The sequence below is a fragment of the Pan paniscus genome, chromosome 15 (genome assembly GCF_029289425.2).
Source record: "Pan paniscus chromosome 15, NHGRI_mPanPan1-v2.0_pri, whole genome shotgun sequence".
Classification (NCBI taxonomy): domain Eukaryota; kingdom Metazoa; phylum Chordata; class Mammalia; order Primates; family Hominidae; genus Pan; species Pan paniscus.
This window is the reverse complement of record NC_073264.2, coordinates 96,450,435-96,474,505: the sequence shown is the minus strand read 5'-3', so window position 1 is coordinate 96,474,505 and position 24,071 is coordinate 96,450,435. Positions and strand designations below refer to the sequence as shown.

At 49.7% G+C, this 24,071-nt stretch overlaps 1 protein-coding gene across 3 annotated transcripts in view; it reads left to right on the top strand.

Moving 5' to 3' along the window:
* Positions 1-1,838: 1,838 nt before the first annotated feature.
* Positions 1,839-24,071, top strand: part of CLMN (calmin) — a 141,321-nt gene continuing 119,088 nt past the window's right edge. For 2 of the 3 annotated variants that reach the window (XM_034938074.3, XM_055097987.2), the window contains exon 1: positions 1,839-2,054. In XM_034938074.3, the coding sequence (XP_034793965.1) occupies positions 1,973-2,054 (82 nt within the window). In that variant the 5' untranslated portion in view covers positions 1,839-1,972. The remainder of the gene's footprint in view (positions 2,055-24,071) is intronic. The other variant, XM_063596108.1, reaches the window with a different exon arrangement.

Below are 24,071 nucleotides of genomic sequence, written 5' to 3'. Positions count from 1 at the left end.
GGAGAAGAAGGCTGATTCTCTTAGCTCTCTGCTTTGTAAAGAAAATGGTTTTCAGCACAACTTCACCCCACAGCAATTATGGAAAATAAATTGAAGTGTAAGAACAGGGAGATGGCTAGCAGATGGGGCAAAATTAGCCTGGCTGCTACTACCACCCTGGCTCCACAGGACGCAGAAAGAGATCCTGCTCCCTGGAGTGTGAAATGACCACAAGATTAAGAATCAAGGCAGCAGCAAGGAAGCTCCTGCCTCAAGCCCAAGCACCAAGGAGCCCCTAATGGGGCCTCCACTTCTGTCTCCACTGATCCCACCTTTCCCCGCCCAAACTGCTGTCCCTGTGGGGGTTCCTCTCCTCCTTCTGGGCTCAGCTCCAAGGTCAGCCTTTAGAGACCTCTGCTGCCCTTCACCCCCATTCACAGTTCCTTAACCCAAATTGACTTTCTCCTTTCTGGAGTCCACTTTAGAAATCTCCTTTCCTTGTTTAATGGCCACACGATAGCCCCTGCCCCGATGGATGACTGGAGGGTAGACTCACCCTCCTTCAGGGCCCTGCCTCAAGGGCACAGGTCTGTCCTTCGGGGGACCTCCATAGTTACTGGGTAATTAGTGAGCAGCCGGGTTTCCGGGATTCATTGCTGTGAACAGAGCAGCGATGCACACAGGCCCATGTGTTTAAATGCCCAGTGAGCCCTGTCCATTTTTTTCCCCCTCTTGGAACACTGAATATTTAAAGCCATTTTCTTTGTGGCCTTAGTTGTCACAGAAAGGGCCCAAGCACTGAGCTGGGAGCAGGGGGCTGGGACTTCCTGCTCCTAAGTCATTCCTCAACCTTGGGCAAATTCGGTAACTGTAGGGTCTCACTTTTAAGGAGTGTAAACCACATGGTGGGCACCAAACAGGATAAGATCCTGGAATTCTCTAGAGTTCAACAGTGGAGGTGGGGAGGGAGGGGACCGGAAGGCCTGTCCTGGCATTTTCAGGAGTCTCCACAGGAAGTTCTGTCCTGGCATTTTCAGTAATTTCCAGTGACCCCACAGAGGGTCACTTGGAGACTCAGTGGCCAGAGACCCCACAGCGTACCCCAGCTCCTAGGAGTTGGCCTGCTTCTTGTTCCTTCCTAGAAGCTGGAGTCACATTACTGGACCGGAAAAGGCTCCTAGTATCTAAACCAACGAAGAAGGCCCTTCTTTCACAGCCCCCCCGCACTTGGGAGACTCCCACAACTTTACCTCCACACTAGTTTGCCCCCCGACCCAGGCCCTCGACACTCCCCACGCAGGGCTCCCAGGATTCGGGGATGGGCAGGGCTCGGGTCCTGGTCCCTCCAAGTGGGGGCTGCCTCTCCAGAGTGGACAGGGGACCCGCGGAGGGGGTGTCTTATCCCGGACGGGAGGGAGACGCTGCCTCCTGGACCAGGTACTGGGACCCACGGGCCCACCCCCAGTTGCGTCACCCGGCCCACCGCCCCCTGAGACATCACAATCTGGGGGCCAGGACCCGCGCCTCATCACAGCCGGTTTCTAACCAAACAATCCAACCTACAAACACCCCGGAAAGAAAAAAAACACAAGCTGGCCTGATCCAGCCTCCCGCCCCTGCCCCGCCCCGCCCCGCCCCTCGCCCCTCGCCCCTCGCCCCTCGCCCCTCGCCCCTCGCTCCTCAGGGCCCCCGCCCCCGCACGGGGGGAGTGAGAGCGAGCCCGCCGCCCCGCACCCGCTGCCCCGCACCCGCCGCCCCGCTCGCTCGCGCCAGCCCGCGGCGGGGGCGGCCCCGACCGCGCCGCCCGCCCCTCCCCGCCCCGCCCCGCCCCGCCCCGCCCGCGCCCGCGCCCCGCCCGCGCCCCGCCCGCGCCCGCCGCGACTCCAGCTCCGCGGCGCCCTCGCCGGGTGCGTGCCGCTCGCGCGCCCGCCAGCCAGGCTCTCCGCGCCCGCCGCCCGCGCCGCGCTGGCCCGGGCTCTCCCGCCCGCGCTTCATGGCTGCACACGAGTGGGACTGGTTCCAACGCGAGGAGCTCATCGGGCAGATTAGCGACATCCGAGTGCAGAACCTGCAAGGTAACGCAGCCCAGGCTCGCCCCGGGATGGCTGGGCGCTCGGGGGGCCCGGGGCGCCGCTCCGACACTTGGCAACTCCCCCGCGCCGCCCCCGCTCGCCGGCCGCTCGTTGTTCCTGTCACTTGCCTCGAGGTGGGAGGCCGGGGTTGGATACCCGCCCCCAAGCCCCAGGGCGGCCAGCCCCGGCCAGGTTTACAGTTGCCCAGGGGGTGGGGCGCCACACGTGTGTGTGTTGTGGGGAGAGGGCTCGCATTTTCATTAGGGGGACGTCACCACCCCCTCCAGTCACCGCTGCGAGTTTGGAGAAGTTTGTACGTGGGCTCTTGGGGGCGGTGGCCCAGGTTAGGGAGGGGAGGAGACAGTGCGACTCTGTGTGTGTGTGTGTGTGTGTGTGTGTGTGTGTGTGTGTGTGTGAGTTCGCGCGCTTCCTAAGTACCTTCGAGGCAAGGGGAATTGAATGGTGGGCGGCGCTTCAGGGGGTGAGTTGGGGAAAGCGGGGCCAGGGGTGCGGATCGGATCGGTGGGGTCAGGCAAGCACCCAACTCCAGCGGCCACTTTGCTTAGGGAGCTGCCCCTCCCCTGCAGGATCAGGACTCTAACTGGGGAGAGGGCGAGAGCCCCACCCTTCCCCCACGCTGGCCCCCAACTCCGACCCTGCCTGGGCACAGGACACTGGGACCAAGGCTTCTACCTGGGAGGTAGCTGAGAAGAGGTGAAAGAGAAACTCCAGTGGTGGAGAGCGGCTGGGGATGGCGGTGCCACACATGAAGTGTGTTTCTCTTTCAAAAGAATTTATTCAATGTGGAAACTTAGAAAGCACAAAAATATTTGAAGGAAAAAAGTCACCCATAATTTCCCCTCCACAACCTATCCACCCAACAGACAGGTGTTCTTCATGGAACTGTATCTCCAGCTTCTTTTTTTTCATATGTGGGCTTTGCAGAACTAGACAGAACACCACTTCCGGCCCTTCTTCACCCACATTGACCTGTGCAGGCTAAGTTTCTGTAGCTGCTTCCCCTGCTGGCTTGGGTTTCTAGAGAGTTCAAGGTTAGGAGTGGCTAGGAGCGAGCTGGGAGGCCTGGGCAGAGAGGCGATGGGGCTGTGGGTGCCCTCCCCCAGCCAGGGCAGCGACTTTACTGTTATAGGGCAGGGAGCCCCAGCCGCTGGGGGATGGCCGAGCAGTCAAGTTTAAACATTACACCTGATTGAATGTTTCCTGGGAGCCCAGGGTCTGCCCCACCCCTAGGTTGGGCAAGGACAGTGCCGGCAGAGGTGACCTCAAAAGGACTGGGGAGCCTCCTGGGGTGGACACTGGAAACTGAGTTTGCTCTGGGCCGCTCTGATCTCTTCTGGCTGTGATTTGTGTTAAAGGAGGAGGCTTGGGCTGGGATGTTGAAAGTGATCTCTTTTGATAATAAGCCAAGTGCCTGGATCCTGTTGCCTGAGAAGAACTGACATCCTGTTTGGGGGTGGGCATTAGTGTCTTCTGCTGGACTGTCAGGGTGTGAGTGTGTGTACCTGTCTGTCTTAGGCAACCATTGAGTGTTTAATAAGCACATACTAACCAATGCTTCGTGCAACAAGTTCCTGCATTCCTCTAGGATTAGCTCCTGGTTTAGAGAAGATTGATTGTTGTGAAGATATGCCCCGCAATATGAACATTAGGTTACAACCAGAACGGTGGGAGAAGGCTTTACAGAATAGGGACAATTTGAGATGGGTCCTGGAGGTTGGGTAGGAGTTCACTGAGTAGGCTCCTCTCCCTCAGCTCCCAGTGAACTGTCCTCACTTTTAGGCAAACATCAGTTACAATTTAAGCATCAACAGGCTTTGCCATTAAAAAAATAAATTTTTAAATGTATGTATATGTTTAAATGTGCACTTATTAAGTTCAACAAAACTTTATGTATGAGTACATCTATGTAACAACCACCCAGATCAAGATGTAGATTTCCAGTACCCTAGATGGTCGATTCATCTTCTTTCTCAGCCAATAACACTGCCCCCTGACCACCAAGGGAGCAAACTTGATCCATTACTGAAAGTTAGTTTTGCCGCTAGAACCTGATATACAATTGGATCATACAGTATGTACTCTGGCCTTTTTTTTTTTTTTTCCAGCATTGTGCTGGTGTGATTCCTCTGTGCTCTCGCCTGTATCTGGACTTCCTTTCTTGCTGAGTACTATTCCATGGTATGGATGCCCCGCTGTTTGATGATTCATTCACCTGTTGAGGGACCTTTGGGTTGTGTGCAGTTTGGGGCTATTATGAATGAATGAAGCTGTCCGTGTCTTTTGGGGGCATTAGCACTGTAGAGTTACCGTGTCGGGCGTTGTGCTTTGCTTAGCATTGCTGAGAAGAGGCTGGGAGTGGAGATGGGGGCAGGCATCTGTCTTCTCTTGATTTTTCCCTTCTCTTGATTTTTCCTTTGGTCAGTCTCTTGACTGAATGCTTAATAGGCATTTTCTCTCCTTGCTCCTGTGGTACTCAGGAAGTCTCAGCCAAAGGGCCGAGTCCAGAAGGTGCTCCACGCCGAGCTTAGTTAGAGCATCTGCCATAACTGGCTGTCAGATGTCAGATGGCCCGGGATGTGCCTGGATGATCGACTTTGGGGGCCACCAGCAGGGGCCTTGTTCTTCTGAACTCAGTGCAGAGGGTAGTCAAGTTATGGGAGGCAGGAGGAGTCCAGGCAGAGGGGCTGCCATTGAAGCTGTGTGCCTGCTTACAGCACAGATAGCCGCAGTTGTCGTGGCGATGGAAGGAGGGCTACAGTGGGATCTTACAGATCTCTAATCATAGGGATTGAGAAGGATTCCCGGCCTCCATCTGCAGGCAGCAGCTGCTGTCAGGGTCAGGCATTCCTGATTCTTTTCAGAAAGCTTTGACTCTCTTGGGGCCCTGGGATGGGGTGATCCTGGGGTCATTAATGAGGGGTAGCCCTGAGCTTACAACCTCTGGGATATTGCATTTCAGGGGAGAATAGTTTAATAATAGAGCTATATCTTTGTATCTTTCCATATATCCATATGTTTAAGTTGACTTAGAAGTATCTTGGCCTCTGCTCACTTGCTCATCCAAGGCTTTTATCTCTCACGCTGAACTGTAGGATTCTGAAATCCATGCAATGTGATTGTGATGTCATAGGTCATCCCCCAAAAAACATTGGAATGAAGATTTCTCGACCTGTCTTTGGAGGTCCGGGTGAGCTGGGCAGAGTGATGGCCCCTCCCAAGAGGCCTGCCACTCACCTTCCTGTGTCTGATACTTGAGCAGATGCAGTGTTCATGGATATGTTCACATGCATAGCTCAAAAAGACGTTTGTCAAGGAGGAGCCCTCTGGCAGAGCATGGGCATGTCCCTCTGGGCAGACTGCGTGTGCCACCCTCACAGGGTCCCTTGCAAGGAAACGGGGGTGGTCCAAGCTGTTGACCTTTTTGGAGAAGAGAAGATGGAATTGCAGGATGCTGGCAGCTTCTGCCAGGTGGTCCCTGCTTCCTTGGAGCCATGTGGGAAGGCAGGGACATATTTTCTAGAACTGATGTTAGAGGTGGTGTGTTAATAGGTCTGCGCCTTAGTTCCGTACCTGGCTGGGGGCTCCGGTGTCCTTCGAAAGACAGGCTAGTCTGGCTGCCCCCTCTCCCTCTTTGCCTGAGCCTCAGGGTCCAGCTCAGTGTTCCACCAGTTCTGGGGGTCACTGTACTGTTGGACAAAAAGGGGTGTCAGGCCAGAATTTAAAGAAGGCTCCATTCATGTGGGAAGCCTCCACCACCCAAAAAACCCACAACCCTTCTCTGAGCAGTTTAGCACATGTGTGTCGAGCACGTAGCATCTTGCAGACATTGGAGAATGAAAGCTGGTTCTAGTCTCTGCCTTTCAGGACCGTGAAACTGTCATGGGCACCCAGCCAGACTGGAGCTTGAATTTTCTGATTCTAGCGGTGCAGAGGTCAGTTCTGCTTTGGGCCATCCCCTGTCATTCTGGTGCTTTTGGCGTTTGATGCTGTAATTCTGGACCTGGACTTTGAAGGCCAAGCAGAAACTTGACTGCGTAGGTTCTGGGTTGCACAGTGCAGAAGGGAGAGAAATGATTGGAATCCCCTCAAGGCAGGCTCAGAGGCAGGGCAGGGCCTGCGTTTTCCGAAGGATCAGCCCCGGCCCATGTGGCCCACTTTCTACTTTTGTTCCACTGGCTCAGGCCCAGGTGCAGGTGTCCCTCATGCGAACTTGGACTCCGCAGTGACTGACTTCTTTACAGCTTTCCACCCACCACCCAGCCACTCGAGCGTGTTGTTGCTAAAGCCACCAGTAGGTTTTGTGACCTACAGCAGAGCTTCCCAACCCATGAGCTAAGGGCAGCAGAGTGGGGGCCTGGGCAGCTCTTTGGTCCATCCCAGGACAAATGGTATCATGGTCCCATGTGACCACGAGAAAAAGGCTGGGTTGCACTGGCTTACAGGATGAAGTCCAAGCCCCTTGACCTGTTGTGCGAGGTCACCTGTGGCCTGGCTCAGGATGCCACACCAACCTTCTCTCCCATAACTCCCCAACACTTCCTGCCCCCACAGCCCACCCCTCCAGTTCCTTATCGCTCCATCTTTACCTCCCTATCTCTAGACCTTCCTTTCACACAGCAGTGGAGCACACAGCAGTGGGATGGGATGCTGCCATGGTCACCGTTATCCAGCAGCCAGAGAAGGGATGGAGCCAAGGAGGGACCGTTCCTGTTCCCACCTCCGTGAGCTCTTAGAGGGCACAGCAAGTGCACTGAAGGTTTCTATACAAAAACCCAAAGAAAACCAAATGCACAGGTTTCATGTCAAGGAACTGCCTGCCAGGGCACTACCCCTGGGGCTGTGTGCCTGGTTCTAAGGGATGAATCATCATGTAGAAAGTTTCTTTCTGACTGTGGCTGGGGTCAGGCCACGGGCTTTGAGTTCACTCCTGATTACAACAGGCAAAAGGCCGTGTTCTAGTGCCAGCTCCATCCCTATCTCATGGTGTGGATTTTTCTCGAGGGGCCTTTCCAGGTGGAGCATTGTGCAGCTGCGGAAGCCACAGCCAAGACCCCAAGGCTGAAGGCCTGAGCCAGGGTCCTGGCTTTGTTGCAAACTCGCTGTGAGATTCTGAAAAATCTCTCTCCCTTGTGGTTCCTTAGTTTCCTCATTTGCAAAATGAGAGGGTTGGATTATCTGGGGCTCAAATCCACCCCTGGGAAGGTGGTCAAGGAGTGGTGGACCTGGGCAGGTGCCCACCTAAAGCCGTCTGCCTTCCAGCCCGGCATGCATGAGTGGATGGCTGGTGTGTGACTCTGGGCTCTACTAAGCACTGCTGGCTGCATCCTAGATTCTTTTCACTGTGGAGTGCTGGAGATTCACTTCCACCAAGTGTCCTGGGTAGAAAATGTTGCATTTCATAAGCTTTGCTATACAAGTACACGTGGTAAATGATGTACATTCTTGGCTTGTCCTTGGCTGTCAAGTTGAAGGTACCTAGGGAGGAATAGTGGCCGGCCCGCCATCAGGGCAAACAAGGGGCTCTGGACTCCACCCAGGCATGTTTGTACCAAGGAACGAGAGTGTTCAGGGGCCAGGTAAAACAGAAGCCCATCTCACAAATGGCTTTGCAGCAGGGAGAGGGAAGCCCTCAGTCCACTTGGCAGCAGACCTAGGAAGAAGTTTCGCCACAGAATCACGTGTCAGCAGCCACGACTTTGCATCAGAGCAGCCCAGAGCTGCCTGCTGGCCCTATAGCCTCATGAGAGAGGCGGGATGTCTCACCAGATCTGCAGCTCTAGGGAAGCAACCCTTTGCCCAAGAGGCCCAGATTTCATAAACTGCCCTCCCTGACCTGTGGAACACTCTGGCATTTAATTTTTCACTGAAATAGCTGAGGCTCTGGACAAAGTCCCTCTGCCCGACAAGCCATAGAGCACATCTGCCCTATGTCTGAGAAGAAGAGAGAAAAATAAAGTAATTGTCTTTTTTGTGATTGAACCATTAAAAGTGAACTCCCTGTTCCCATAGAAACCTTTTTATACATTTTTTTCTTTCCCCATGCCTTTTTGTTTGTTTGTTTAAACAGTGGTAGATTGCGTTAGTCACAGAAGGAATTAGAGGCAGCATCAGAAATCATAAGTGCAGCATCAAAAAATGGACTTTTTCTTCCTTACCAGGTCTTCTTTTCCTACTTTCTTTCTATCAGAGTAGGGATTTGCAAACTACGGCCCACAGGCCAAATCTGGCCTGCTGCCTCTTTTTGTGTATAAAGTTTTATTGGCACATAGCCACACCCATTTATTTGCATATTGCCTATAGCTGCTTTTGCAGGACAAGGGCACAGCTGAGTAGTTGAGGCAAAGAAGTACCCACAAAACCAAAAATATGTATCATCCAGCCCAGTGTAGAAAAAGAGGAAGACAGAAATGGAGAAAAGTGTTAGTAAAATGCTCTCAGCAAAAGAAAAGTGGTGTGTGTATATGTGTTTTTAATTTTTATTTTATTTTTTTGAGACAGAGTTTCATTCTTGTCACCAAGGCTGGAGTGCAATGGTGTGATCTTGACTCACTGCAACCTCTGCCTCCTGGGTTCAAGCAATTCTCCTGCTTCAGCCTCTCGAGTAGCTGGGATTACAGGCATGCGCCACCATGCCCGGCTAATTTTTATATTTTTAGTAGAGACAGGCTTTCACCATGTTGGCCAGGCTGGTCTCGAACTCCTGACCTCAGGTGATCCACCTGCCTTGGCCTCCCAAAGTACTGGGATTACAGGTGCGAGCCACTGCACCTGGCCGTGTATGTGTATTTTTAGTGTGTATCTCTCTGTGTGTGTATGTCTGCCAGTGATGTTTTTGCTAAAGTCAGCTGCTCTGCCTTGGAACAGCAGCCCAGGATGAAAGCCGTCAAGATGCCCCCACATCCCAGAACTAAGGTGTTATCTTGGAACCCCTGCCACGTGCCTCCCACACTTGCCTGGTCATTGTTATCCCACGTCTGATTCTATCCAGAAGAAAGCCCCAACATCTGTGGACAAGGAATCACTCTTCTTTCCAGCAGCAATATGTGAATATAGGGGCCTGGAAGGCTGGAATCAGGTTCGTGGGGTGAGGCCGGCCAGCCTTCCTACGGAGTAGGAAATGGGTCCTTGTCAGCAAGTATCAGGCTGCTATGCAGAATACAGCAATCTGGAGGACTTCCTGTAGAAAGTTAGGAACGGTGTTTTCTGAACCCAGACCCAGGGCACGTGACAAGTAGAAGGTGCTTCTCGTGATGACAGCAGGGAATGCTTGTTGTATGTGTGGCAGCCCAGCCTTCTTCTCCAAAGGGTGCCTGACTGCCTGGGGTACGTTTTAAATCTGCTTTAGAAATGGGCTTACCCACTTGAAGCCTGGTCCTTTGGTCAAATAACAGTTGTCCAGTCCCCCTGAAATTCTGGGAGCTGGGGATGGAGGGGTGGGTGAATGGGACATGCTGGGAGTTCTCAGTACAGAGACGATAGGGTTATGGTGAGGTTGAGATCAGCGTGTAGGAACTGTGGGTGCTCACCGTGGGTCCTGCGGGAGTGTAGGGTGGGGAGGGAGGCCCAGTCCAGTCTTGAGGGGGATATTTGCACAGCTAGACTGCCCTGTAGCTTTCTCTGTGAGTTTGGTGGAGAACAGGGTGGCGGCAACAGGCCTGAGCTGAGAGTGTACAGACCAGGGCTCTGGTCACGGGGCTGGCACCACTTGGCCATAGAAACCCGGGGAGGCTTCCCGACAGAGGGCAGGAGAGTGGGACTTAAGGGGAAGGAAGAGGCCCGCATGAGTCACAGATTGTCTACCCAGGAGGCCAGAGAATGTGGTGATGTCATGTCACAGTGGTCGCCTCTATGTTCTGTATCCCTGGGATGAAGAAGGTGGCAGAGGATGGGGTACAGAGGAAAATCTGTCCCATGAACCCACAGGGTAGGGGAGCGTGTGGTGGGGGGCCATGGGGTCAGGGAGAGCCCCAGCAAGCTCCTCAGCAGGACGGAAGCCAGGGTTGGGTCGGGGCATGCAGGATGATGCGTCCCAGACGGGCCCATGCAGTTGACCTTCACCTTTTATTTCTGTCCCTCTTTTTATTTGGTTCCCTTGTGTTCTAGTGCTTCTTGGAGATTGTGGTCCAGTGTCCCCAGGGCACAGAAAAAGCAAGCAGGATTTGGGGAATTTACAGAGGCCCTGGGGTTGTTAGGATTTGGGGAATTTACAGAAGTCCTGGGGTCATTTTGGTGTTGACCAGAGCTACTTTCAGCTCCTGCAGAACTGCAGACCTCCCGGTCTAACTGGAAGGACCCCAGGCTCCGATGGTGGAGGCACGCCCCACCCCTGCCTTCCTCTCCTGGGGGGTTCTCCATGCAGCCAGGAAGCTTTGCGATATTTATATCCCTCTCCTTTTTAAAACTATTTTTAATCCTCTATGGTATGACATACTTAAAAGCAGTGTTCTGAGCCCTTCCAGCTGAGAACTGGGGCGGCGGGTGGGGAGGGGGCTCGGAGGTGACCTGCCAATCTGGTGGTGGAGGAACCTGAACCTTCAGATAGCACCGTTCATGCGCCTCTTCCCTCGCCTCCCGTGTCCCGTCAGTCCTGGCCCTGAATGTCTGTCTCATCTGGGCCTTCCCACGTTTGCCTCCTTTGCACACATTCTCCTTGTTAGTTGCCACGACCACTGTCTACGCTGCCTCCAGTGTGCCCGTCCTGCTCCGGCCCTGCAACCCGAAGACTTTTCTCGCACCCCATCCATCTCTCCACCAGGGCTCTTTGCCCCTGGGAAGAAGTGCTGCTGTGTGCTCTGCCCCCACCTCTCCTGGCCTTCCTTGAAGGAACTGGGCCACAGCTGCACCCGGGTGTCTTCCGGGTCCGCCCCCAGGCCACGCCCCGTGCCCTTGCTCTGCCTTTGTCCACAAGGACCTTTCTGCAGAGAACGACTGTGACCATGCCCAGAACAGCCTCTTTGGGCCCTGTCTGTGCCCTCCTGGACAGAACTCACAGCCCTGTGATCTGGACTCCCAGGGGCTTCACAGATGCCCTCTGAGCCGCCTCTCAGTGGAGCCCTGAATGAGGTGCACACATCTTTGTCCTGCCAGCCCCTAACGTGGAGCAGGTCTTTAGAAGTGTTGTAGGCTGGACAATGCCTCCCCTGCAAGATGTCCACATCCTAATCCCCCAAGCGGGTGAATATGTCCTCTTCCTTGGTAAAAGGGACTTGGCAGATTTGATTAAGCGAAGGATCTTGAGATAAGGAGATTATCTTGGATTATCCAAGTGGACCTAACTAATCACAAGCCTCCTTATGAGAAGGAAGCAGGAGGGTCAGAGAGAGAGGGAGACAGGAGATGTGATCATGGAAGCAGAGTTGAGAGCAGTGCTGCCGCAGGATGGGGCCAGGAGCTGAGGAGTGCAGGGACCTTGTGTTAGGCCTTTTTTTCATTGCTCTAAAAAATACCTGAGTCTGGGTAATTTATAAAGAAAAGAAGTTTAATTGGCTCATGGTTCTGCAGGCTGTTCAGGAAGTGTGGTGCCAGCATGTGCTTCTGGGGAGGCCTCAGGAAGCTTCCAATCATGGCGGAAGGGAAGCAGAGCCAGCACAGGGCCCACCTCCAGCACTGCGGATCACATTTCAACTTGAGATTTGGAGGGGACACACACTCAAACCATATCAGGCCTCTGCAAGCCAGAAAAGGGAAGACCTGGATTCTGGAATCTCCAGAAGGAACACAGCCTTGCCCGTAACCTTGGTTTTAGCTGGTAAAACCCATTCAGACTTCTGACCTTCAGAACTAGAAGAGAATTTATTTGTGTTGTTTTCAGCCACTAAGCGTGCGGTAATCTGTCACAGCAGCCACAGGAATCTCATACGCAAATAAATAACAAATGGCTGTCAAGCCTTCTCCGCTTCCATAGAAGAGACACATGGGGGAGATATTTGCACAGCTGGACTGCCCTGTAGGTTTCTCTGTGAGTTTGGTGGAGACCAGGATGGGAGCAACAAGCTTTAGCTGAGAGTGCACAGACCAGGGCTGTGGTCACAGGGCTGCCACCACCTGGCTGGAGAACTCGGGGAGGCTTCCTGACAAAGGGCAGGAGTGGGCTTTAAGAGGAAGGGAGAGGCCGGCTTGAGCCAACAGACTCTTTACCTAGGAGGCCAGAGAAGGTGGTGGTGTTGTGTCATGGTGATCTCATCTATGCCCTGTGGCCCTGGGACAAAGAGGGTGGCATCGTAGTGTCCTCTAGTTGCATACGCTGTTGTGTGGATTTTGGGACTGAACATGTTCTGGCAGCAGTAACATCTCTGTTCTAATCCTTGTGTTCTTTTGGAGTGGAGATCCATGAACCCTGGAAATGCCGTTACCCTAGAGCAAGCTGAGTCCTGGTTGTGTTGGGTAAACAATCTTCTACTTGATGTGAAATATCACAGTTTATTTAGAAAACAAGACAGCATCATTAAAATATGGGTTTATAGACAGTTTCTAACTTTTGGTTTTATTACATCACATATCGAAAGTCCCAGGCTAGACATGCAACTTACAAGGGACTTCAGTTGCCAAAGAATGAAAGAAAAGTCCTAATCCTGCCTCACTGTTTCAGTGCTGTTGAATGATGTCGTCTGTGTTTCCAACCTCCCTAGCCTCCCTCTCCCTCCTTGGCTGAACACGGGATTAGCCCCACAATCTTCATGGCCCCCGTTCCATTGTTGTCTCGTGGTAGGTTTATGAAACCAGTAATGATCATGGATAACCACACTTCCCATTTTTTTTCTTCTGTTTCTACTTATTTTTATAAAACAAGGATGAAATGCAATCAGACATTCCAGTAGTATTCCAAATATATGGCCGTGCGGCTGAAAAAGGTCCCCCATGGGTGCGCACGGCTTCTTCCTTGTCAGGCTACACTGGGGGAGTTGCAACCTGAGTTACAGAAGACAATCTGCGGTATTGTTGCTGTTACAATATGTATAATATACAGTACATGCTATATAAAAATCAGTTAAGTCAGGGACTGCCTTTATTGGTTATAGGGCACTGATGCGATCATGGGGAGTGTGTGTGGGGAGGGGGTTGGTAGGCTGAGGAGAGGTGACCACAGTGCAGGACCCTGTGCCATGTCTTTGGAAGAACCCTGATGGTGGGCATTATTATCAGCCCTGAGAACTAAGGCTGAGTGAGATTGTCACAGGTTCCAAGCCATTGAGCTAATAAGTGGTAGAACCAGGAATCAGAGGTAAGCCTGTTAAGATGAAGTCAGTCAGGGGCTGGGTAGTAAGATGAGATTTGAACGTGGGGACGTGGGGAGAGACTTGACCAGCACTAGATCAAGGACCAGGTGGTGCTAGAGAGGACAGTTGACTTACTTGGAACCCAGAAAGAAAACTGGATCCCAGCTAAAGGATGTTGGGCAAGATGTCAGCCAGCTTTGCTGCTGAGCCTTATCACAGTCTGTTCAGTGGCCCAGCTGGTTCTGTTTAGAGTCATTTACACACCAGGTTTTTCTTGAGCTAACAAAGTAAAGGCTGACTTCTTGACTGAAGATTTCTGCCTGGTGATTCCCCGGGGTGGATCTCAAAAGAGTGGGGATCTGAAGAAATTGAGGAGATGAAATTCTCATAACCTTGAATGATGGCAGAAGTGAGCAGAGGCAGCCATGGGAACCACCCTCTTGTCCCTGTGTTGTGTTATGGTGATGGCAGATGATAAAGCGGAGCCATCCCCATTATGTCATTTAAGGCTGACGTAAACCTCTGGAGCCCCTACTTCACAGATGCAGACTCCGAGGTCAGAGGGGCTCCGTGGCTTTGCCCTGTTCTCAGCGAGTGAGCAGCAGATGTGAGGTTTCACAGCACACTGTGATATCTCCAGGAATTTGCTGCAGCCCCCTAGACTCACCAGGCCTTTCTGGAGGCCGGTCTACAAAGGCTGCTTCCTCTCCTTTCATGTACACAAGCGTGGAGCTCTCTCGGAGAGCTGGCTTTCTCCAAGAGAGAGCTGGCCTGGCCTGTGAGTTTAACTCTGATCTAAAACAAACCAAACGTGTTACCTCCCGATTCAAAGCCAAGGGCCTTGGGTGCCGAAAGCAGGAGGTTGCCCCGGGCAATGGCCTGTATTGAGTTCCCAGGAGTACCTTGGGCAAGGGCCATGAAGTGGCACGTGATTGCTGATCCATAGGGGACAGAGACATCGCAATGCCATGAGGTCAGTGAGGGGTTGTGGAGTGGGTGAGGAAAGGAAGAGGAACAGCAGGAATCAGATAAGTGCTGCAGTCCTAGGTTGAGGCTGTGTAGGGTAGGCACTGCTACACTTGGATTTGTTGTTAATGATGGCTTGTTTACTGTGGGTTTGCCCAGGTAGACCAGAAGTCCTACTGGGTCAGGTGCTGGAGTCTGCCCTGGCCACCCCTGTGACCCAGGCTTAGAGAGTGCTCAGTTTATATTGTTGAATGCATGAATGTGGAATCAAAGGGAGAGTGTGGATGCTGGGTTTGGCAGAGCTGGATTTGAGCCTGTTTTTAGTATTGACTGGCTGTGGGTAGCTGTGAGCCCGACCATGTCTTTTTGGTGGAAAGGGATGATAACCCCAACTTCTCCTGGTTGCTAGAACATTCAGTGAGGTCACATGTCTTCATCAATGCCTGTTTCCCCATTCCCTTGCCTTTTCTTTAAGGTTTGTATGGAAAACAGTGAGACCCCAGCCTCTTTCCCTGGAGGATATGGCTTGCATTGTTTTTTAAGCTGATGATTTTAGTATTTTCTTCCATGTCTCTAAATAACATGCATGTATTGCTTCATCTTGAGTTTTTGGTTCTAGGCTCTGGTTTCTTACTGTAGAAGGTGAGGATGTAGGACCCCTCTTTACCTCCTTTAACCTCAAATCTGCCTCCTCTCAACTTCCCCATATGTTTTCATCATAATTTTGATAAGATCAGTAACTGGGGTTTACAGTGTCACTAGTAGGTCAGTGCTCTTCAGAGCTTAGCTGTGTAGTAAATGATGGTCACTTTTCCTTACCTGATCTGCTTTTTGTTTTCTTTGGAATTAAATATTGTCTGCTGTTGCTGTTGGTCATAGGGTATGCGCTTATTAATTCATCTGAAACTCTCTTACTATTCTAGATACCTCCTTAAGTTGTTTGGGTGTATCAGGTAAAGTGTCTCATTTATCTCTTCTTTTTTTTTTTGTTTGAGATGGAGTCTAGCTCTGTCGCCCAGGTGTGGTCACTGTCTCTCTAAAGTGGTATGATCTCGGCTCACTGCAACCTCTGCCTTTTGGATTCAAGCGATTCTCCTGCCTCAGCCGCTGCTTCCCGAGTAGCTGGGATTACAGACGTGCACCACCATGCCCAGCTAATTTTTTTGTGTTTTTAGAGAGATGGGGTTTCACCGTGTAGGCCAGGCTGGTCTCGAACTCCTGACTTTAAGTAATCCGCCCACCTCAGCTTCCCAAAGTGCTGAGATTACAGGCATGAGCCACCATGCCTGGCTAGTTCTCTCTTCTTGAGCAAGTCCGGGGCCTCTGACCTTCTTCAGTCTGAACTTGTGCTGTCCTCCACACCTGGGGCCCAGCTGTCACCTGGACTGCCTGTCACTTGTCACCTGTGGTCCCCCTCGCTTCTCTCCTGGGTCAGATCTCCTGCTTCCTGCCTTCCTCTGATGGCTTCACTCGTTGCATACAGGAGCACATCCTTCCTGAGAGAGAGTGCCTGGGTGGTAGATTTTCTGAGAATTTACACATGGGAAAATGAACTTATACTCTAATTCTTGATTGCTACATTAGCTGGGCATCAAATTCCAGGTAGGAAATGATTTTCCTTCAGCGTATTGAAGTGTTCCTTGCTCCACTGTCTGCCTGCTTCTAGGGTAGCTACAGAGAAGGGTGAAGTCATCTCTAATCCTCTGTTTGCATCCTGCTTCATGCTGTCTGGATGCTCACAGGAGCCTTGGTTTGTCCCCAGCAGCCTGAGACTTCAAGGTGACCTGCCTTGGTGGTGGTCTCTTTTCATCCATTATGCTGTGCCCTTAAAGAGACCTTTCTGGAAACTATACTTCAGTTCTGGGAAATTTTCTAGGACAATCCATTATGATTTCTGCTCCTTGGTTTTCTGACCTTCTAGAACTCCTTTTACTTGGATAGCATTCCTCATGGGCTGATCCTCCAATTCTCTTACCTTTTCTATTTTTTAATCCCTTTTGCTCTTTGTTCTGCTTTCTTTGAGATTCCATCAATTTTACATTCCATATTTTAACCTATCCATTTTTAATTTGCGAGAACTTTCTCTTATTCTTCAAAGAAGCCTCTTGTTCACGACTGCATTATCTTCTCTTACGTGCTGAGGATGGTCATGATGGACAGGGTTGGGGCGGAGCTTTGAGTGGTGGCTCACACAGTGCTCAATGGCGTGGAGCCAAATGGCTAGTTGGGAATCCTGGCTCTGCCCCTTACTAGCTTTATGATTTTGGACAAGTTATTTAACCTCTCTCTTTTTCAAAGGCCTCATCTGTACAATGGGAAGAATAATACTGATGTCTGCTTTGGGAGCTGCACTAATTGCATGAGTTACTGGAGGTGAAGGGCTTAGAGAGGGCCTGGCGCACACTGGATGTGATGGACGTGTGCACCCTTTCTCTTGGCTTCGCTTCATCTGAAGCTTTCGTGTTAGAGGCCTTCTTTCTTAGCTGCCTCATAGTCCTTGGTTGCTTTCCCCTATTTAAAAGTTGGGGACTAATAAGCATTCTGCAGGTTCTGAGTACATGGGTGTCCTTCCTGACTGGAAGCTTCTCCCATAGGCCCCTACTGGACTGTTTCACGGGGACCCCCATGCCAGTATCTTTAGGTCTTTCCTCCCAGGCTGCTTGGGCTCCCCATGGAAGGGTCTTACAGTCTCCTGTCTGGAGGGTCAGACCAGGCTGCTGGGGGTGAGGAGTGGGGGGTTTCGGAGCTGCAGAAGGAAGTGGGCTTGGGAGGCATTGGTCCTCTGTATGTAGTATGTATAAAATCACTTAATCTGGCTGTTGTACAGATTGTACAATCTGTACAATCAGTACAATTGTACAATCTGTACAATCAGTACAATTGTACAATCTGTACAATCAGTACAATTGTACAATCTGTACAATCAGTACAATTGTACAATCTGTACAATCAGTACAATTGTACAATCTGTACAATCAGTACAATTGTACAATCTGTACAATCAGTACAATTGTACAATCTGTACAATCAGTACAATTGTACAATCTGTACAATCAGTACAATTGTACAATCTGTACAATCAGTACAATTGTACAATCTGTACAATCAGTACAATTGTACAATCTGTACAATCAGTACAATTGTACAATCTGTACAATCAGTACAATTGTACAATCTGTACAATCAGTACAATTGTACAATCTGTACAATCAGTACAATTGTACAATCTGTACAATCAGTACAATTGTACAATCTGTACAATCAGTACAATTGTACAATCTGTACAATCAGTACAATTGTACAATCTGTACAATCAGTACAATTGTACAATCTGTACAATCAGTACAATTGTACAATCTGTACAATCAGTACAATTGTACAATCTGTACAATCAGTACAATTGTACAATCTGTACAATCAGTACAATTGTACAATCTGTACAATCAGTACAATTGTACAATCTGTACAATCAGTACAATTGTACAATCTGTACAATCAGTACAATTGTACAATCTGTACAATCAGTACAATTGTACAATCTGTACAATCAGTACAATTGTACAATCTGTACAATCAGTACAATTGTACAATCTGTACAATCAGTACAATTGTACAATCTGTACAATCAGTACAATTGTACAATCTGTACAATCAGTACAATTGTACTATATAGATTGTACAGTACAGTTTGCATTGAGATCTTCTCAGTATTTTTAACCTCTTCAGAGAATAAACTTCCAGTTCTGTGCCTGATGGGGGAGGGACAGTCACCCAGCTGGGAGATGTGGGGGAGGGGATGCACGGATCCGGCTGGTTCTTTCCTCTCATCCTCTTAGTGCATCCCTGCACTTTAACCCCATTTCCAGAGATACCTGCCACCACTAATTCCCGACCCTTTGGGACTTCTGGGTTGTAAATTGGCTTGGTTTTCATCCTCCCTTGCTGTCACTGAGGATGCAGATTCCTTTTTTTTTTTCTTTTAAGACAGGGTTTCTCTCTGTCGCCCAGGCTGCAGGCTGGAATGCAGTGGCACCATCATGGCAAACTGCAGCCTCGAACTCCTAGGCTCAATCAAACCTCCTGCCTCAGTCTCCCAAGTAGCTGGGACCACAGGCATGCACCACCATGCCTAATTTTGTTTATTTTTTTGTAGAGACAGAGTCTCACTATGTTGCCCAGGTTGGCATCAAACTCCTGGGCTCAAGTGATCTTCTCACCTTGGACCCCTAATGTGCTGGGATTACAGGTGTGAGCCACCACGTCTGGCTGAAGATGTAGATTTCTTTGAGTTTGCCAAATCCGTGACCACTGGTCCTTCTTGCTACCGCCTAGAATTGTATTGCTGTCTCCCCTTCTTCTGTTCTTGCCATCGTTGAGGGTTTATTATCTAAATACGTAATGCATACATAAAACAAAATCCCTTTCCTCTAGGTTTCAATAAAGTTGGGAGATGGACTGAAATTAGAAGCCCAGTTGGGTCCGTCCTCATCTCTGAGAAATCTCTCCCTTCCTTTCCAGGCATCTCAGAACAGCCAGATGGGAGGCTGGCAAACAGCCAGATGGGAGGCTGGTAAATGGGTGCTGCCATCATCCTAGCTTTGGAGATTCCAAGTCTGCAGATGCCTGCTGGCTATGTTCATTCCATTTTGACCATTTCCCAGGCTGCTGCTGAATACTGGTTACCAGGAGAAATCGGGGGCATTGCAGAGGAGGCATTGGTCACACCTAATGGCTATTTTCTCCGCCGCACACTTTGGTTCATCCGTGGTTGAGGTCCCAAGGCGTGAGGGTTGGGGGCCCCTATGGGGTGCAGCTGCACAGGCAGAGGACCTTCTCTAATGAACTCCCCGCCAAGGTCCTCCCCGGCCCCTAGTCGCCCATCAGTGGACTGAAAGCTCTTCTGAGCTTGGCGTGGCGGGGGTGGGCGTTGGGTTAATTTGACACCCCGCTCACCATCGTGCACTTGTTGTGATTACTGCTGTTTTGAAGCTGCAGCCTCTGCTGCACATAGGGTGCTTTGGCCCCTTGGGAGAGAAAAGCCACACCGCTGAGGGAATGAGTTATTTGGTAGAACATGCATTGTTTGGTGTTGGAGTCCTGCTTGCTTTTATAAAACCTCCTCAAGCCCAAAGCCACAGGCTCCCTGAGGGGAGAACTGGCTGGTGCCAAGTTTTTAAAGTTAAGCTCTTCTTCATGGCAAGATTAAAAGTATAAAGTATAATAAAAAATTTTAAAAAAAAGTTATCCTGCTTGAGCCTCTATCAGATACTGACTTGACTTGATCTTCTACATTTTTGCGTGGTTTGGATTACCTGGAACTAGGAGCACTGTGGAAACACTCTTTGGAGATGCCAGTAAAGAACAAATCACTACCTGACCCTCCAGCACCGCTGAAATGATGCCTGCTTATCCTGCAGCCCTTATCTAGTAAACATAGTTGATCAATAAGAACAAAGCCAGAGAAAGGACAGGCTGCCTGGCCTGTGGTGAAAAGAGGAGGTGTTTGAAGCCAGGCCCAGATTTGAATTTTAGCTTCTTCACTTTGCAGCTGCAGTGCTTTAGCCAAATTATGGGTCCTTGTGGTGTGTTGGTCTCTTCTATCTGTAATGTCACTTGAACAAATAGTCAAGCCCTCCCAGGGTTGTTTGGGGGACTCAGTGAAGTCATGAGTGTTAAAAATGCCCAATACTAGTAAAGGGTTTTTATGAATCAACTTTTGTTTTTTTCCTTTATTTAAAGTGAAAGAGGAATGTGTTTGCTTTGGTGGTCAATCTCATTAATACCATTAATCGTTTTAAAATATTACCTAAATGTTGAAATGATAATACTTTGGATATAGTAGATTAAAAATATATATATTGTTAAAATCAATTTCCCCTGTTTCTTTTGACTTTATATATAACAGGGCTACTGGAAAATGTGACATTTTATGTGTGGCTCATGTTATATTTCAGTTCATCAGGACTAGGTCTAGGTTAACCTTTTCCTTCCTCCCTCCTTCCCTCCTTCCTTCTTTCCTTCCTTCCTCTTTCTTTTTTTGTTTTAATTTTTTTAATTTTTGAGACGAAGTCTCACTCTGTTGCCCAGGCTGGAGTGTAGTGGCGCGATCTTGGCTCACTGCAACCTCTGCCTCCCGGGTTCAAGCGATTCTCCTGCCTCAGCCTCCTGAGTAGCTGGGATTACAGGTGCACACCACCATGCCCCACTAATTTTTTTGTATTTTTAGTAGAAATGGGGTTTCACTGTGTTGGCCAGGCTGGTCTCAAACTCCTAACTCAAGTGATCCACCTGCTTCCTTTCTTTTTTCGAGATGGGGTCTTGCCCTGTTGTCCAGGCTGGAGTTCATGGCATGACCATAGCTCAGTGTTGTGGTGGCCCAACTGAATGAGGTGAATGAATCGGTCACTTAGTCAGTCTGTTGGGGTGATGCTGGGGCATGTCAGACTTGGTGTCTGCACTCAGGGACCATGTTGTGGAGAGTACACAGCAGTAGTTGACAAGTACTAAGTGAATTGTCTGGTTAGAGGTCTGGAATTTTTTGGAGATGGGAGAGATTATTGGGGTTGAGTGATCCAGGAAAGTTTCCTGTAGAAGGACTTTGCATTGGGTGGAGGCTCAAGTAGGTGGGGCTTGGTGGGGATGGCCTCCAGGTGACCAAGGAGGTTGGTATGAGCCAGCATGCAAGGGCAGGAATGTGCTGGTTGTTCAGGAAGGTGACCGGTCCATCCTGGGTGGGCAGCAGACCTGGGGATGAGGAAGTAGGGGGTCCTCATTAATAATGATGTGACCTTTTGGACTCGTTTTCCCTTGCAGCCATTTCACCCTGTGGACATGGCCTAGGCTGGCTTGAGGCCAGCATCCCTCAACGTGTGAGTGTGGGGTGTCCACTCCTGGCTTTTGGAGCAGGATGGTCCTCTATGAGTGGGATGTTCCGCACACGGCAGGAGGTTTTAACATCCTTGAGTGAGTCCACAAAATGCCAGTCATGTGGCAGTCAAAAATTCCCCCCGCATTTCCACCTGGGAGTGGTACTGCCCATTTGAGAGCTGGTAGGGTAATAGGCAAATGAAGGGGGAGCTGTGTTTCTCCAAAGAGCTGTCCCCACTCTCGGACACACAAGAATTATGGGAACTACATGTGCCTTCACTCAAAAGACTCTTTGATGTGCAGCTTCAGCTTTGGGGCCCTTGGAAAATCAATAGTTGATGTAATAGCTGTTCTGTGAATTGTGTCCATTATAACCAGATACTCTCCAGTTGTGGGAAGAATCCAACAAAGTGACACAATAGTGCATGACCCTTTTGGAAAGTTACTTCATGGAAAATTACTTAATGCATCAGGTGCAGAATCTGCAACTTTTATTTCTATTTTCTAAAATATTGCCTATTTTCAAGTCAAACCAACCAGAGCCCTTCTGATTCCTGAGTTAACTTCATGCAACAGCAACTTCCTACAAATATTTATTGAGCGTCTGCTCGGTTCCAGGCTCTTTCCCAGGCACTAGGGATACAGAAGTGAGGAGAACAGACCTAGTCTCTGCTCCATGGCAGGGAGTCAGTCCCCCCGGTCTCATCGGGATATAATGATGGCTGTGATGGCAGACTACAGGGAGAGTATCTAACAAGGGGACCCTGAATTATGTTTTATGGAAGGCTGTTCAGAGAAGGTAGTGTTTTTAAGTGGAAATGAGAAGAATAAATGGGAGTTAGCCAGATGGGAGGGGGAGGAACGTTCCTTGCAGAGGGAACAACTCACCCAGAAGCCGAGGTAGGCAGCAGCGTGGCTCATGGACATGCTCTATTGCCCTGAGCTAACAAAGTTTCCATTAGAGGTCTCCTTTGATCTAGAGTACCGAATACACAGAGCCCTGTGCCCTGCCAGGTGAAGATGGTCACATCTTTGCTGTTGGAGGCAGGTTCTGGATTTCTTCCATTCAGTGAAGCAATGGACTGGGGCATTATCAGAGAGTCCAAAAGGTCTGTGATTTGCTTCTTTTAAAACAGGCTCAGCTCCAAAGAGGCTCCACAGGTTGGCTCTGACACCAGCCCACAGAGTTGGGGTGACTTTTGTTTTACTCATCTATGTGCTTTGGGGTGCAGCAGGCCTCTGGAGCTCTAGCACCACGTGGTTGTGTCCTCTACTCTGCCCATGACCATCTCTCCCATTTCTTTTTCCTGCCTCTGTCTTTGCCCTCCTGCCATCTGGTGGGCAGATCTGCCTGGGCTGGGACAGGGCATCATTTTTCTGGGTTGGGGATAATTAAAATGTTAAAAAAAGGTGATGGCAATATATTCCTACCTATATCATCATCATCATCATCATCATCATCATCATCATCATCATCATCATGATGTTCCCATTTATTGAACATCTACTATGTGCCAAAACCCCTGTTGGGTATTTCGTATTTATTTTTCACAACTATATGAATAAAATAATTATCTCCACTTTTCAGATGGGAAATTGAAACTAAGAGAGGCCAAATACAAAGTCCACAGGCACACAGCTAGTTAGTGGCAGAGTCAGAATTTGGCCTTGGATCTTTCTCACTTTCTACCTGTGCTGTTTCCACTAAACCACACCAATGCACCACCGAAATTGAGTTTGGCTCTGTGAATGACAAGCATGTGGTTCCTTGTTCAGTCCTCCATTTCAACCTCAGTTTCTTCTGTGAAACTGAGGGGTTAGACCTCCGCCGTCCACGACGGTAGGAACCAGTCACGTGTGGCTATGGAGGAACCCTGTTCAGTCCAGATTGAGATGTGCTTTGAGTATGAAACATACATGAAATTTGAAGACTTAATATGAAGCCAGAATGCAAAACATCTCATTAACTGTTTTAAAATATTACCTAAATGTTGAAATGATAATGCTTTGGATATAGTAGATTACGTGAAATACATTGTTGAAATCAATTTCCTGTTTCTTTTGACTTTCTGTAATAGGGCTACTTGAACTCCTGGGCTCAGGTGATGCTCCTGCGTCAGCCTCCGAAGTCACTGGGATTACAGGCATGAGTCCCCACACCCAGCGCATAATTTCTAAGAAACCTTTTAAATTCTCATGCTTAGGGTTCTCTTCTTCCTCGATCATGTAGTGTGCTTGAGTTCTTAACCTGTTTCTGAATTACTTGCCCCATTTTATCCCTGACACTCTGCAGTGGGACTCCTACCTTTGACTCCTACTTGACCCTTGACTCCATTGGAGGAAAGAAACTGACCTGTTCTAACATCACCTGCCATCCTGAACAAGGTATTTCACCTTTCTGAGTCTCAGAAGCCATGTATAAAATGGGGTTGGACAACCCCCTCCTCATGACATTATTAAGATAACAGGGTGTGGGCCAGGCACGGTGGCTCATGCGTGTAATCCCAGCACTTTAGGAGGTTGAGGCAGGTGGATCACCTGAAGTCAGGAGTGCGAGACTAGCCTGGCCAACATGATGAAACCCCGTCTCTACTAATAATACAAAAATTAGCTAGGCGTGATGGTGGGCATCTGTAATCCCAACTACTCAGGAGGCTGAGATGAGAGAATTGCTTGAACCCGGGAGGTGGAGGTTGCAGTGAGCTGAGATTGCACCATTGCATTCCAGCCTGGGCAACAAGAGTGAAACTCCATCTAAAAAAAAAAAAAAAAGATAATTGGATGTGCATAGAGCCTGTACTATGTGCCAAGACCCCCGCTGGGTATTTCACGTTTAGTTTTCACAACAACTGTATGAATAGGGAATGATCTCCACTTTTCAGATAGAACTAGTAGGAACTCCCCTCTTATGCATTCCGTAGCCAACATGGGCCCCTCTCATGACGGTTGG